The sequence below is a fragment of the Echinops telfairi genome, unplaced genomic scaffold (assembly GCF_000313985.2).
Source record: "Echinops telfairi isolate 266 unplaced genomic scaffold, ASM31398v2 ScPeMD7_3533;HRSCAF=4204_0, whole genome shotgun sequence".
Taxonomy (NCBI): Eukaryota; Metazoa; Chordata; class Mammalia; order Afrosoricida; family Tenrecidae; genus Echinops; species Echinops telfairi.
The window spans coordinates 104,840,249-104,855,448 of NW_022107431.1; the positions used below are offsets into that span (position 1 = coordinate 104,840,249).

General features: G+C 43.3%; 1 protein-coding gene across 1 annotated transcript in view; it reads left to right on the plus strand.

Annotated features, from left to right (window-relative positions):
• The window catches only part of COL9A1 (collagen type IX alpha 1 chain), a 94,712-nt gene that overhangs the window by 51,701 nt on the left and 27,811 nt on the right, over positions 1-15,200 (plus strand). Inside the window, exons 22-28 of the mRNA XM_013003728.2 lie at positions 1,369-1,422; positions 1,557-1,610; positions 1,725-1,778; positions 2,912-2,965; positions 4,044-4,088; positions 6,567-6,620; positions 6,723-6,776. Of these exons, the coding sequence (XP_012859182.1) occupies positions 1,369-1,422; positions 1,557-1,610; positions 1,725-1,778; positions 2,912-2,965; positions 4,044-4,088; positions 6,567-6,620; positions 6,723-6,776 (369 nt within the window). The remainder of the gene's footprint in view (positions 1-1,368; positions 1,423-1,556; positions 1,611-1,724; positions 1,779-2,911; positions 2,966-4,043; positions 4,089-6,566; positions 6,621-6,722; positions 6,777-15,200) is intronic.

Consider the following 15,200-nt stretch of genomic DNA (forward strand, 5'->3'; position numbering starts at 1 on the left):
TTGCACGTGGATAATTAAGGTGGAAAAATAAGCAACAGCTTTTATATTTATTTTACGATTTTCTTAATTAAAATAAGCATCTTTTTTGGATATGGAGAAATGTTCTTTTGGCTTGATTTGGATTTTTGTTGTTCTCATAAGTTGAGTTAAATTATTAAATATTTATGTTGCAGTGTTTCTCTATCACACCCCTTTCCTCTCTCAAACCCCACCCCCCCACCCTCTTTTTGTTTCTGTTGCCAGAAAGTTTAGCATCACAATAACCATTTTATTTTTGGTTTCTGGGCAGTTTGACCCTCCTTCTCTATGGTTTGTGATCTCATGAGTCTATACTTTGACTGTCAAATGTACATGTATCCTTATTGGAGGCAGCTATAAATCATTTTTGGAAGTAAACAGACAAAAAAGCGATTCACTAATAATCAACTCTACCCCATAAAAAGTAGAAGAAAATGAGAATTTCCTATCATTAAGGTCTTTATCATGGCACCACGGGAAATGCAGAGTGTGATTAAACTAAGCTGAATGTGGTGAACAGCTCGGCATGCGGCAGAGGTGCCCATGCAAGCGTGCCTGAGAGGAAGTTAGGCCCGAGAGCCGTTCTGCGTGGGAGCACAGGCATCAAAAGACACTGTGGGTGGTGACGGTGTGTGTGCACTGTCAGGGGGATTGCCACTGCCTGGCGTGGAAATTTGCATTGAAGAGACGCTGAGCAGTTAATTTAGAAGACGTTATGAACATGAAATGCCTCCCTGGGCAGTAGAAACGGACCCAGTAATAATAGAGAGCCACCCTTGATTCAACAAAAGGTCTATTTTAGAAAAACACAACCTCTCATTTGTTACCTCTTATGCCATGTTTCAATTTTAGCTAGATAACCTTTGACACACAGCACTATAACTGCCTGGGGATTTAGTCAGAGAAATAACAAGTACTAGTACCCCAGACCGCCCTTCCCCGCCATAATAGCCAATGAGCTTAGATGAAACACAGCTGTCCTTCTGGAAGCCAGGCCTACCCGCGGTGCAGTCCTTTAGCTTAGTCCATGTTTATAGCTGAAGGACACAGAGGCATATAGGAGTGGACTCACAATGTTCAAGGAAAAAGTTCATAATCTTTTACTTCCATATTGTCTTGAATTTTCTGAAGGTCCCTGATACCCCCTCTCCTATCTATTGAAATAAAAACAAAAAGTTATCCCTATGGTAACATCCGTTTTTAAGACAATATAATTTTCATAGAATTATTTCCTGAGGTAGGCATCCAGTAGGTGGATGGGAAGTAATTCAGTAATGTGGATGGTGCTTTGTTATTTTATTACAATAATAATAAATATGTAACAGCTACTTATATTTTATTTTCCTACAGGGTGACCAAGGACGACGTGGACCTCCAGGAGAAGCAGGTCCCAAGGGAGACAGAGTGAGTTCAAATTGGTCTCCATCACCACTAGCAACGTGCTACTCAGTGTCATCTGTTAGCGACTTACCTGCTTGACTTACGCTCTTCTGTGATCCTGAAGGGCTTCTCCTCTGGTCTTTCCTTCTGTCTTGCAGGGGGCACAAGGTTCCAGAGGAATTCCTGGTGTCCCGGGGCCCAAAGGAGACACGGTATGATCCTGAACTGTAATCTTCAGACTAACTTGAAACAAAACTATGAAAAGTCATGAAGGGAAGTCGAATGTGACTATTTGTAAGACACAGTGCGCTTCTTTGTGTCTTTAGGGCCTGCCAGGTGTGGACGGTCGCGATGGGATTCCTGGGATGCCGGGCGCAAAGGTAGCTGTGTGATTTAGTGAAAGTGGATGCAGCTGTCTTGGCCCTACTCAAGGGAGCAAAGCATTCCCATCTCTCAATTAACAGAGATATATTTAGCCAGGCTTTGGCAGTTTCTGGGAGAAAGATGAGGCTTTCTACTCCTGTAGAGAGTGGCATTCTTGGAAACCCCCAGGGGCAGGTCTTCTTAAAAATTTACCAACAGTTTTATTGGCATGTAATTCACATATGATACAATCCAATGGTTCAATCACATCAAGAAGAGTTGTACAATCAGTTTTAGAACATTTTCTTCATTCTTGTACTCATCCTTATTAGCTCATTTCCCTCCAGCCTCCCTTACATTCTCCCAAGGAACCAGTTACTGTCCATAGATTTACCTATCCTGGATTTTATATCTAGGAAAACATTAAAAACAAGCAAACAAACAACAACAAAAAACTAACAAAGCAAAACAGATAAAAACCTCAATAGAAAAGAAAGTAGAAAATATTAAAAACTAGAACAAATGTAAATGGATCATAAGGGAGATCAAATGATAGGCTGCTAAATTTTAACCAAACTGGGTAACTAGCAACAATCCTCTAACAATGCATTCTGCATGTTAGCAAGGCTGTTATTCACATCCCTGTCAGAGGTCAGAGAGCATGCACCAGGGGCTTACTTCACATGTATTTCCCCTACACTTTTTAAAACAACAAAACAAAACAAAACTGAAACATCTTTAAAATAGGCTAAAAGGGAGGTCAAATGATAAGCTATTACATGTTAACCAACTACTTCAGGGGCAGTTCTAACCTGTCCTACAGGGTCTGTGAGTCCTGTACTTGATGGCAGAGGTGGGATTTTTTTTTGCTGTTCTGTGTTAATTTTTAAATCTTAAAATGTAAAATTTTAAATCAAGTGCCCAATACAAAATACTTATTAGAATAATGTATGCATTTGCTTAGCTTTAGGATCTCAGTAAAATTACCCCATTGATGAGGTAGGCTGGGGGAAATTGTGCATTTTAATTGCATTTATATTCTGTGTCTGGTTCCTACTCTCCACTGAGTCACAACAAAGTGCCTGTCAGGATAGCTGGATGTCAGACGCGGTCCCCCTCCCTTTCTGACGCGATGAAACTTTTATTCCAGGGTGACCCGGGGAAGCATGGGCCCCCTGGCGATGCAGGATTACAGGGGTTACCTGTAAGTATTTGTCTACTTGACTTTTTATTGCTTTGTACACATGTTTTGAGAATACGAATTTAAGGGAAGAGAGACATGTTACCTATTATACGTTCCGAGGGGTGCAGATAAGCATCCCTGGTGACGCAATGGGTAAGCACCCAGCAGTTAACAGCAGGTTGGTGGTTTGAACCAGCTTCCAGCTGGATGGAACCCTGGGACGTAGTTTTACCCCATCCCCTTGGGTAGCTATGCGTTGGAATTGGCTCAGCAACATTTTGTTTTTAATTAAAAAAGATGACATTTTAACTTTTTCTCTGTTAAGCTAAAATTCGGTTGTAAACCACCTCTCTGTTCATTGTTCAGTCTTGTGTGAGTTGGGGTCATCCGCTTTGCCTCCGTTTTGACCCTTGCTGGAGCTCTTCTCTCGCAGCAGAGTCGAGCCACGGCAGGGGTAAGGGCCCACTTAGGACAGTGTGAGTTAGAAGATCCCGTGGAGAAGTCATCTGCTGCTCTCTCGGTCTTCACATGGGTGTCCCTGCATGAATGTGGCTGGACGCTCATGTGAATTGTGACACATTGTCAGCTCTTTGAAGGCAGCTACTTCAAGTGAACAAAGGACACTTGGTGATACGGGGACTCAGCTTCCACTTTATCATGATATCTAACAATGGTACCAAATTGGCTCGGCCTTCACCCGCCAGCCCCCTTTCCACTATAAGGTCCACCGTGTTCCACAGATCCTCTTTTGTTGCCCTGTACTCGAAAGCACACCGCATACCTGATGTGTCTGGGCTGTGGGGAAGAGCCCCTGTTAACCTGGAAATGGTACAGGTTTATAAATGGGGAGTTCATCTTTGTAAAACATAACCTTCGTTCGACAGAGTCCTTGCTAACAAGGCAGACGCACTACATGTGGGTAGGTCTGGAACTGACTGCCCAGAGTCGGGGAGTGAGGAAGACCCCCGCCCGGCCTGCCGATGCCTTGAGATCATCCTGTTCCCAGGGGTCGGTCACTCTTGCAGTCAGGGTCGGCGGCCTGGGGGTCTCGGGGAGTCACAGACTGGATGATAAATCCCCACTCTGTGCATTTTTTTAGGGCGTGCCTGGAATTCCTGGTGCAAAGGGCATTGCTGGTGAAAAGGTAAAAGATGAAAACTTTTAAAGCAATGTTGTTCTTTACTTCTGCATTCTTGTATTGATAGGTTTTATTAATCATATTGAATCCATCCGACCTGGCCTTTTGCTTGGTATTTTCTCCTATGGAGGAATCAAGAGCCAACGTTTCAAACCTTCAAAGTGTGACTCTTGCTCAGCGGCAGGAAGAATAAATGCTGTGCAAAAGTGTGGCTGATTAGACTTCCGTAATGACCGCGCCCCCGGCCAGTGCAGGACAGAGGCAGCTTTCGTGTGCCTTTGCGCTGACAACGAGGAGGGTGCTTGTGAGGCATGATTAGATATGATTAGATGCGTTAGCTTGACATAAAAATTTAGTAGGCGGTTTTTAACACGCCGATGTTAGTGCTTATATCCTGTACTGAGAGTGTAAAGAAATAAAAGCAACAGGTGAAATAAATATCAAGGGAACAAAATATAGCTTTACTTTGGAACAAGCTATCTAAAAAAATGAATAATGTAGATATTAGTCTCGGATTTAGGGCCTCAACTCACAGTGAACTTGACGGTGATGGCCTCTGATCTCTTGAACAGAGATCCCTAATTAGCAGACTGGGAGCATCGATGGTGGACATGACATATTCAGACATGCCTCTCCCCGCGGCTTGCTGGGAGAGCTTGCTCCCTTCTGTGCTGACCCACTTTTCTCTAGTTGTAAAGTGTTGATTTGGGGAAAGCGTTCAAAGAAGCCCACTGGATGTAGAGATGGTAAAAAGGAAAGAGACACACAATTACTACTGTGAGAAAAAGAAAAGCCTTTGACTTTAGTACCTCGTTGAAGACCCTATTCTTACTTCTTTGACATTTGACCTTGCATGTAGTTCTAGGGCTATCCAATAGTATTCTCAATTGGAAGGATTTTGATGCGGCCACAGAAAAAGAGATTCCATCTTCCAGATCCTCATTGTGAAATAAGGAAAGTCTTACTTAACTCAGAAATGGTCTGGGGAAGGCAGGGTATCATGATGCGTGTATTTACTTGCAGTCTAAATTCTGAAGGTAAGTCAAAAAGAACTGCTGCGGGGGTTAGAGTTCATCCTTGGGGAGGTTTTCTGGAAACAACACATGTCTAAGCATGTCTATAGTCACAACACATGTCTAAGCATGTCTGCAGTCACAACACATGTCTAAACATGTCTGCAGTCATAACACATGTCTAAACATGGCTGCAGTCAGTGGATGGCTCCAGACAAGTTCTACCCAGCAGTCAAGTACTTGTTATAGTCTTGTTAGAGCACCTTAAAAATAGGGATTTTAAAAAGAAAATATATACAAACAAAACAAGAAAAAATATACATATTTTGCATTGGAGAAAAACAACTTTGGGGTCAGGGCTAATATCAAAATTTCAACAAAACCCAAATGGACATATTCCAAATCATGGAAACTTTGCAACCGGTTTACAGAAATGCTCCCCTCCCCCACCCCTCTCCATAAAATAATAGTTTTGGGATAGATCAAGTGTTTTAAGGAACGTCAGAGATGAGTCCAACTCTCGACACCTGAAGAGCCAGTGGTTGCAGTCCAGAAAGAGATGGTTGCCATTGATGCATTAGCTGCTGACGTTGGGATCTCCCAATCAGCTGCTGACGTTGGGATCTCCCAATCAGCTGCTGACGTTGGGATCTCCCAATCAGCTGCTGACGTTAGGATCTCCCAATCAGCTGCTGACGTTGGGATCTCACAATCAGCTGGCTCTAAGCTGATCTTCCCGTTGGTTTTTAAGCAATTTCAAAGCTAATGAAAATGACTTTATGGAACAAATGATAACTGGGGATGAGTTTTGGATAACTATTATCCTCTAATGGATTTACATGATCCAGAGACCAAAAATTCAATCAAAATAGTGCTTACTGAGGGGGATCTGCTCCTGCGGTTAATTCAAGGCAGCCAGGCCCTCTAAGAAGGTTATGGTGACTGTCGTAGGGAGTCCCCAAGGGGTAATCTTGATCGCTTTCCTCCAAGGATACAGGATGATCACAGGGACTTCATGTAAAGATGTTTTAGGAAAGCGGAGAACTGCCGTGGTGAGAGAAACATCAGGAAAGTTGTGTCAAGGGACTTTTTTCCTGTGATAACAACACACCTGCTTACTCTTCATCTTCAGCGATAACCAGGGCTGTCCTGTGGTGACTGAGTTGGGAAATCGTACCCTAACTGCCTGACAGCTGTGATCTTGCCCCGGCAGGCTTCTTTTTGTACCCCCAAACTCAAAAACATTGGAAACTAACATAGTTTGAGCTCTGCACGGATGCCCATACTGCCATTTTGCGGTGGTGTCAATCAAAGAGCACAGGGGTTTTCAAGGAAGCTTTAGAGAGGCGGAAGCACCATTTCCAGAAGTTCTTTAGAAGTGTGTAGACTTGCTTAATAATGGTTTCTGTGATTTTGTGGTGGTACCTTTTGACTTATCTTTGTACTTTGAATGTGTATTTTTCTCTTTTAGGGCAATACAGGTGCTCCCGGAAAACCTGGCCAATTAGGAAATTCAGGAAAACCAGTAAGAAGTCATTTTTCCTCCCCCTAAGTTATAACCCTCTGGCATCACCCAACAAAGGATTAAAAATGTAAACTTTTTCCCTACCCACCTTCTTTCTAACAGGGCCAGCAGGGGCAGCCAGGAGAGGTGGGCCCCAGAGGACCCCGGGGCATCCCTGTGAGTATTTCTCTGCTGCAGAACCGCCCCAGGTGCCTTTGCAAGGCTCGGCTGCACACCCCGTCCCTCCCTTCCTTCCTTCCTTCCTTCCATCTACCTACACAAATGCCTTCTGGTATTTGAGCATGCATTCATCCAGAGAAGCCACTGAAATTGGAGTGTCATTTAGATAAGATGTTTTCTTTTCGGAAAATGGAAACAAAATGAAGCACTTCAACAAAGCATGACGCTCCTGTCTGCTCTCGTTCCACACTGAAGACAATATTGTAGTGCAATTTTAAAAAGAACACACACAACTTTGTATTTTATTCACATGCCATCTAATTCCCTCACGTAAAGTGCACATAGTTTTTGTTTTTTTCACAGTTATACAACCAAAACCACAATTCTAGAGCTGGAAAAAGAAACTCTTTACGTGCACTCGTTCCCCAATTTTCCTGACCCCTTTAAAACCAAACCAAATTCACTAGCAGCCAGTTGATGCTGGCGCCCACTCACCCCACAGGACAGGGCAGAGGCACCCCGGTGCGTGTTTGAGACTGTAACTGTTCACAGGAATAGAGAGCCCTGTTTTCCGCCCATGGCATGGCTGGGGGTTTTAAGTGGCAACCTTTTGGTTCACAGCTTGACGCATAACCCCTTCACCCCCAGGGTGACACTCCATTAGTCCATTCTCTGTCTCTATTGATTTACCTTTCCTAGAAATTTAATGCAAATGGAAATTTTTATTTTTCTTTTATGGTGTGTGTGTGTGACTGACTTTTTTATTTTAATATTTTCAAGGTTTATCTGTATTGAAGCAAATGGCAATACTTAATTTTTTAATTGTTAAGGAGTATTGTATTGTCTGGCTGTGGCACAGTTTATTTAGTCATTTATCAGGTGATGGCTATTTGGACTATTTCCAATTTGGGGCTAATGTGAATACGCTATATGAACATGTGTATATTTTAAGTGGACATCTATTTTAGAGTCACAGGAGTATATACCTAGGAGAAGAATTACTGTGTTATATGGTAGCTCTGGTGGCACTGTGGGGTAAGTGTTGGACTGCGAACTGCTAAGTTGGAAGTTCAAACCCACTAGCTGCTTCATGGGAGAAAGAGGAGGCTGGCTAACTGCTCCTGTAAAGATTTACAGCCTCAGAAACCTTAAATATTTCCAAGTAAGAAACATTTCCAGTTGGAAATACTTATTTTAAAGCATTTTTTGAGCAGGTTGAGGGAATTTTTGTGCTTGAAGAAAGTAAAATATCCCAATATTGTGTGGTGTAAGAGTAGCATTTTCCACGTCTCAGAGATGTTTATCAACTGGCCTCGATGGAGTAGTTGCTTGACGTTTTTCTGCAGCTGAAGAAACTGGCTCCTGCGCTTCATGATGCTTCATGTCCACCCAGCTCCTTACTTACTCTTCTCTTGTCTTTTGCTGAAGGCAACATTTTCTAATGAAAATATTTCCATGTTTCCCTTACTAGTTGTCAGCAGTGAGGCTATAGTGAGATCACATTTATAAAATCGTGCTGATGCTTTATGATGGGGCTGGAAAGATCCAGTAATATAGGAAAAGAACACTGGAATTTACCATTACATCTTCTATTCATTTGATAGAACGGGAAAATTTGTATAATGAAAGGAATATTAACTGAGCACCCACTGTGTGCCGGCACCATGCACTGAGCCCCTAAATAACACACATTGGAGTAAACGTGTCCCACCTAAGTGCCATGAAATATATAAACAATCAGCTGGAGACAGAACTGTAGGAGAAGGATGAATTAATGCTAACATGTGATCAGAGGTAGATGAGAAAAGGGACCTGAATTATGTTTTGATGTTTGAATTTCTGCTAGAACCCAAATTCTTATCATTCTTCTGGTCATGGAGACTCAAAGCCTTGACATGGTTCCCCCATCACATTTCTGGTCTCCACCAGGACCTGTTGATCCCACTTCTTCCTTTTCAAGGTTTCCTAAATATGACTCTGGCTTTCCACTCCAGTTTCTACCACTTGGCTGAGGCCAATACCTACTGCCTAGATTATTGCAGTCATCTCCTGATTTGCTTTCTACTCCCCCAGATTCTCCCTGTGGCTACTGGCTGTGATAATTCTTTGTTCTCTAGGGTTCTTGTGCATTGCAGGACATCTGGCATTCATGACCTTCACCCGCTGAATATGAGTGGCATTCCTTCCATCATTAAGACAAACAAAAATGCCAACACAATTCCAAAATCCATGGGGAATGATAGTGCCTTCAGTCTGTACATATACTACCCCGTGGTCCTTCCAGAATATAGCTTCTGTGTTTCCATGATCACTTCTCTTTCCCACTTACGTACTTTTAATAGCTGTCTACTGACAATAAGCCACCACTAGGCTTATCATTTTGTCATACTGTGGTGGCTTGCGTGTTTTTGTGATGCTGGAAGCTAGGTCACTGGTATTTCAAATGCCAGCAGGCTCACCCTAATGAACAGGTTTCAACAGAGCTTTCAGGCTAACAACACAGACTCCAGAGAGGGACTCGGGTGCACACTAATGAGGAATTAGCCGTGGAACACCTTATGGACAGCCTAGATGCTGAAAGCCTCGTGAAAAGAAGCACGGCCATCGATAGTGCCAGAAGGTGAGTCCTGCGGCTGGAAGACATCCACAGTACAACTGAGGGAGAGCTGTCTTCTGAAAACTGAGTTGATGTGGATGCACTAAATCCTTATTCAATCTGTATGCCGAGCAAATCATCAGAGAAGTTGCCTTATATGTAAAAGAATGTGGCCTCCGGATTGGAGGAAGGGTTGTGAGTAACCTACGGTATGCAGATCAACCCACCTTGCTTGCCGCAAGCAAGGAGAACTTGAAGCACCTGCTGAGGAAGATCAAGGATGGCAGCCTTCGGTGTGGATGACAGCTCAATGTCAGGGAAACCAAAATCCTCACAACTGGACCGACAGGTAACATCATGATCCATGGAGAAAAGGTTGACGTTGTTCGACGCTTTTGTTTTGCTTGGTCAAGCAAAGCGGCAGTGGAAAAGAGGCAGACCCTCCGCGCGGTGGACTGACACAGCGGCTGCAATGGGGGCTCACACACCAGCACGGTTGTGAGGACGGCACAGGCTTGGGCAGCGTCCCGTTCTGTTGTGCACAGGGTCCCTCCAGGTCGGCATCGACTTGATGGTACCCAACAGCAGCAGCAACAACTGATGAGAAGACAAAGCCCACCATGTGATGCCGGTAACAGCTCTGGCCTTTAGGCCTTACCTAGATGCTGTGTTCAAATCAAGCTGTACTCCTGAATGATTCCCAAGTACTCTGCACCTTCAAAGCCAGAATATAGAAGGCTTTCGTCTCCATTTCAGAGTGAACATCCCGTCGGCCCTCTGACGTGGAATTGAAATGTTCATTCTACCATGAAAATGGCTCTGATTGGGCGCTATTACTCAGACAGACCTGAGCGCTCCTTAGTCTAATACCCATAGTCCTTGATCCCTTGGGGCCCCGTCCTGTGCCTCTGCCATCACTCCAGAAAGCCCCGGACGTGTCTGATTCATCTTGGAGCTCCCTGTCTCACTACGCCCTCTCTAGGCTCCCGGCCTGACCAGACTTGCCGTAAGCTAGATACTCAAGAACATTTCTTGAAATGAGTTGAAAGTATAATAAATCTTGCGAGCTGCCTTTATTGGTAATAAGTGAATTCTCGCCTACTATAAATTTTTCAGAAAAGTGCCATGACAAGTTATAAATATAGTTTTGGAATGGAGTTTTAACACTATACCTACTTACCGAAAGATACATTTTCCCCCCTTTCATTTTACATCATTAAATTCAGTTTTGTAGATAAGTTCACACGTTCTCTACCATTCCTCACAAGTTTGATCAATGTTTTCTGCAAATCTCAACCTTGAGAAGCCTTAGTAGCAGAAATGCAAATGTATTTTTCATGTGTCCTAATAGGTCAGCAGTTCAAACCCACCAGCACTGCAAGAGAGAAGAGATTTTCTGCACCTCTAACGATTTATAGCCTTGGAAGTCCCAAGAGGCTGCAGTGTCTTATAGGAAGGAGTGCTTTGAGTTGTAATGGGCCTGATGGCAGTGAGCTTGCTTTTGCTTTGGAACAGACCAGCGGGGCTAATCGGAGCACGTTTTGAAATTCAGTGGGGTATTCTCTTCCCCACCATTGTTCTGTCAACTTTCGTCCATGTCAATGCCGAGAACATTGGCGTGTTTGAGATCTCCAGTGAGTTCATGTGAGCACATACCCCTCTCCCGGGAGTTATGCGTCTGGCTGAACACACACGTGGCTACTCACACACTGCGTGGTTTACACCTCAGTCTGGCTCGCTATTCTCCAGAACAGACCAGGAGCCGGGGCTTTTGATCTGGCCTGTGCAGTAGCTCCTGCCCAGTTCCCTCTTCCAGGCATCTCAGACTTCACCAGGGCTCTCACTGGCCGGGGTCAGTTGGCTGTGGTCTTATAGTACTGCAGGGTGAATGCCAGGCTGATCTACCCCCAGTTTTCTGGAAATGATGTCGTGCTGAAAGTATCAAAGCCTGTCTTTCTTCTCTGGCAGACTCCCATTCCCACCCTATCATTAAACACTCCCCACAGAGGTCTACTTACAGCGCATTGCTGAATGATCTGTGCTAAGTCCTCTCACCTCCCCTAACCTCTGAAATATCCTTCCTGTAGATGATTTGTTAAGTAGCTGTGATGGTGGTAGTGGGAGGGGATATATGAACATCCCTTAGAGAGAAATACAAATTATATAACACTGAAACATTGATTTATATATATATATTTGTGACATGCCTAAAGGTTATTATTAGAGTAAGACTGCTATCTAATGTTACAATGAAAATGTTTTGTAAAAACAATCTACAGAAGCCAGCATTGATTTCATGGGTTAACCAGCTTTTTCTTTTTGCTAGAAAGAGGCATTTATATGGCACAGACTAAATATAACTAAAACCAAACAAACAATAAGGCAAACCAACCAACCAAACCCACCGCAGCTGAGTGAATTTTGACTTAGCGCCACGCGACAGGGCAGAGCAGAGCTGCCTCGTGGAGGGTCTGAGGCGAAATTCTTTGTGGAAGCAGACTGCCTCCCCATTCTGGAGAGCACCTGGTGGGTTGGAAACACTGACCTTACTAAGAGGAGCTAACATGCTTAACAGAGGGTACCTATCAGGACTCCTACTAAGCATAGACCTTTTCCTACTTCCAAAACTGGCAAGGTACTAAGAATAAGGTTCCTTCTTTGCCTAGTTAGTATTTTGGTGAATCATGTAAATATAATAACCACAATGGAGTAAAATCCGAGTCCTGGTGGCATAGCGGGTTATGCATTGGGATGCTAATAACAAGGGCAGCAGTTCAAATCCACCAGCTTTCTAGAGAAAGATATGGCTTGCTACTCCTGTAAACAGTCGCAGTCTTGGAAACCCACAGGGGCAGTTTCATCCTGACCTAGACGGTTACTATGAGTCAGAGTAGACTCGATGGCAGTGAGTTTTCAAAAGAAAATATACTATTTGACAAGAATTTTTACAATGTTGTTGCTAGGGGCTGTCACATCACCCATAGCGACCTTAGGTACCACAGAAGCAACACTGCCAGGGTGAGGCGTCATCACGATTGTTCTGATGTTTGAGCTCATTGTTGCAGCCACGGGGCCAACCCAGCTGGTTGAGGACCTCCCGCTTTTTCGCTGCCCCTCTCCTGTCCCAAGCATAATCCATCTCCAGGGACTAGTCTCTCTTAACATGTCCAAAGCACCCAATATGTTTTGGCAACGTAAGTACATAATTAGATCTCTGATATTTTCTTTGATATTTAAGAAGTTGAATAGTTTGTCTTAAAAGTGAAAATTTCTAATTGAATTATTTGTCTGGATGCATTTATCCAAGTGATTATTACAAGTAGTGGCCAATTTATAAAGAGGGTACTTATAAAGAAGTTGGCGACTTGATTAATGGAATTGACAGACACGAGAGAAACGAGGACCTGAGACCTGTTATTCCTTATAAGCATGACTTATACTCGAAGGAGATTTGGAGATTTGAAAGCAAAGAAACATTCAGCTTAAAATCATCTCACAATTTTAACTGATCTATTTAGTAATTGCCCCGGATAAAAACAGTAGCTAACACTTGTGAGCAGCTCTATGCTGAGTGCATTCATACTTTATTCCATCCTCACGGAATTCCTATGAGACGGCTCCGGTTTTGATCCTGATTCGATAGATGCGAAAACAGAGGCACAGATAGCTGATTGCTGCTAGGAGTTGTCAGCTGAGGTGGACAACTGGCCTTCAGATTGCGGTGGGGCTTTGACAGCCATGTCTTCAGCACCACCCTCTTTAAGTCGTGACAGCCCAAGCCACGGTTCAGGTGGATCCCTTAAATTTGTAGTTAGTTGACCAAATCCTAATGCTATAAAACCTATTGAGCAAGATTCAAGCTGTCGTACACGGAACTCTCATATTGAACACTTCACGCGAGTCTCCGTGAATCACAGTCAATTGCTTTATATAAGCCACGCCTACTGCAGGTCTGACTCACCGCAATCCCCGCTCACAGCAAGCCTGTGGAGCGGGGCAGAGCTGCCCTGGGGGTTCCTGAGCCCGTACTTTCTCACAGAGGTAGAAAGCCTCCCCTTGTGATTAGCAGCCCAAGGCACGGCCACTTCACCCCCCAGGCTCCTCTCGTCACAGCGGTCCTCTAGGACAGCCGCATCTTTCTCCCAAGGAGCTTCCGGTGGGTTTGAACCACAATCTTGGTGGTTAGCAGCCCTGTGACCAACCTATTGTGCCACCAGGAGATAGGATGGTGCGAGACATCCAGTGACATATCTTCCCATGGAGCTCCTTAGGTCCTTGTGATGCACATCTGGTGGGGAGTTCTTATTTTTATAAACCTAGATGGACTCTTTACAGAAGGATGAGCTAGCAGAGTACCTGTTGAAGATATGTTTGGTGACACCAATGTTCCCAAGGAGCAGCTGATGGTTTCAAACTGCTGACCTTGCAGCTAGCAGCCCAGCTCATAAGTACTTAGAGACGGAACAGTAAGAGTTGATAAGGGAAAACAAGATTCCAGCAGAAAACAACGCTGGTTTTTGGCTGGAAAGAGAACGAATCCCTCCAAAAGAGATGAACGGTTACGCAACTCTCTGTTTTTAGACCTTTGGTCTGTGGAAGGGGAAAAAGATGCATGAATCATCTTTATTTTGAATAAGATTGTATTAAAGTTCATTTAACCGGAAGTATAAACATGTAATTGGAGGTTGTATCAAGAACAGAGGCTTCTAAGGAACTTTCTTTGGAGTGCTCATATGGGTTAAAGACCTCAAACTCATGTACTGGTCAGGGTGCTTTCATGAAAATTGTTGAAATATATTGAAGAACACTTAGTTCTAGCCACCTATGAATCAGATTTGATGGCTACCAGAAAATTACAACTCCCAACTAGAGATTGTTATAATTTCGCAAACATTTCTTAATTCTCAGAGAAATGGAATCTTGTTCAACTAAAAGACGAATGAGTAGTGCATAGGTCAGAAACTAATAATGTTAGTAGAAGTAGTTACATGTAGTGAGCATTAAAATGGAGTTGTCATGCCATTTTAAAGAAGAACATCTTTCATTTTTTAACATATACTTTCCAGGGAACATGATCATTTATCTGATCATCTCAGTCGTTCCTCATTTGACTTGAGCATGCCTTAGAAATGAAAAAAAAAAGATTTTACAAGACTTTGTTTAATGGCATGCATTTCTTGATGAAAGCACTCCGTGGGAGGATATGTTTTCCTTTCTCATAGGATGTAGCGTCTCAAACATCTCGAAATATCATTAAGGTGTTGCTTTGGATAGCACCACTGCAAATTGTCCTTTTCAAAATATATTTAATCTTTCATGGAACTTAAAAAACAAGAATGAGAGCAACAGAATTCTACTTCAGACAGTGTATGTATGTCTACCATCTGTGTCTGTGTGAAGCTGACATAGTAATTTAGAGGCAAACACCTCAGTGCCATCTCTCTTTTTCATTCATGATGTTCAAGAGCATTTGCCAGATGTTGCTTTAAAGTGTGCTACAGAACCTACAGTTCACATCATGTCCTAGTTATTATATGCAATTCAGAATTGGTGTAACTGCACCACGAGAGCACATAGACTGCATCTGAGGATAAAATATGTACATGAATAGCCATAGGTTAGAAGTGACTCATGTTGAACATGACTAATTGCCACATCGTGCACAGGTATCAGATTTTATGTATATGGCTTGCTACTCCTGTAAACAGTCGCAGTCTTGGAAACCCACACGGGCAGTTTCATCCTGACCTAGACGGTTACTATGAGTCAGAGTAGACTCGATGGCAGTGAGTTTTCAAAAGAAAATATACTATTTGACAAGAATT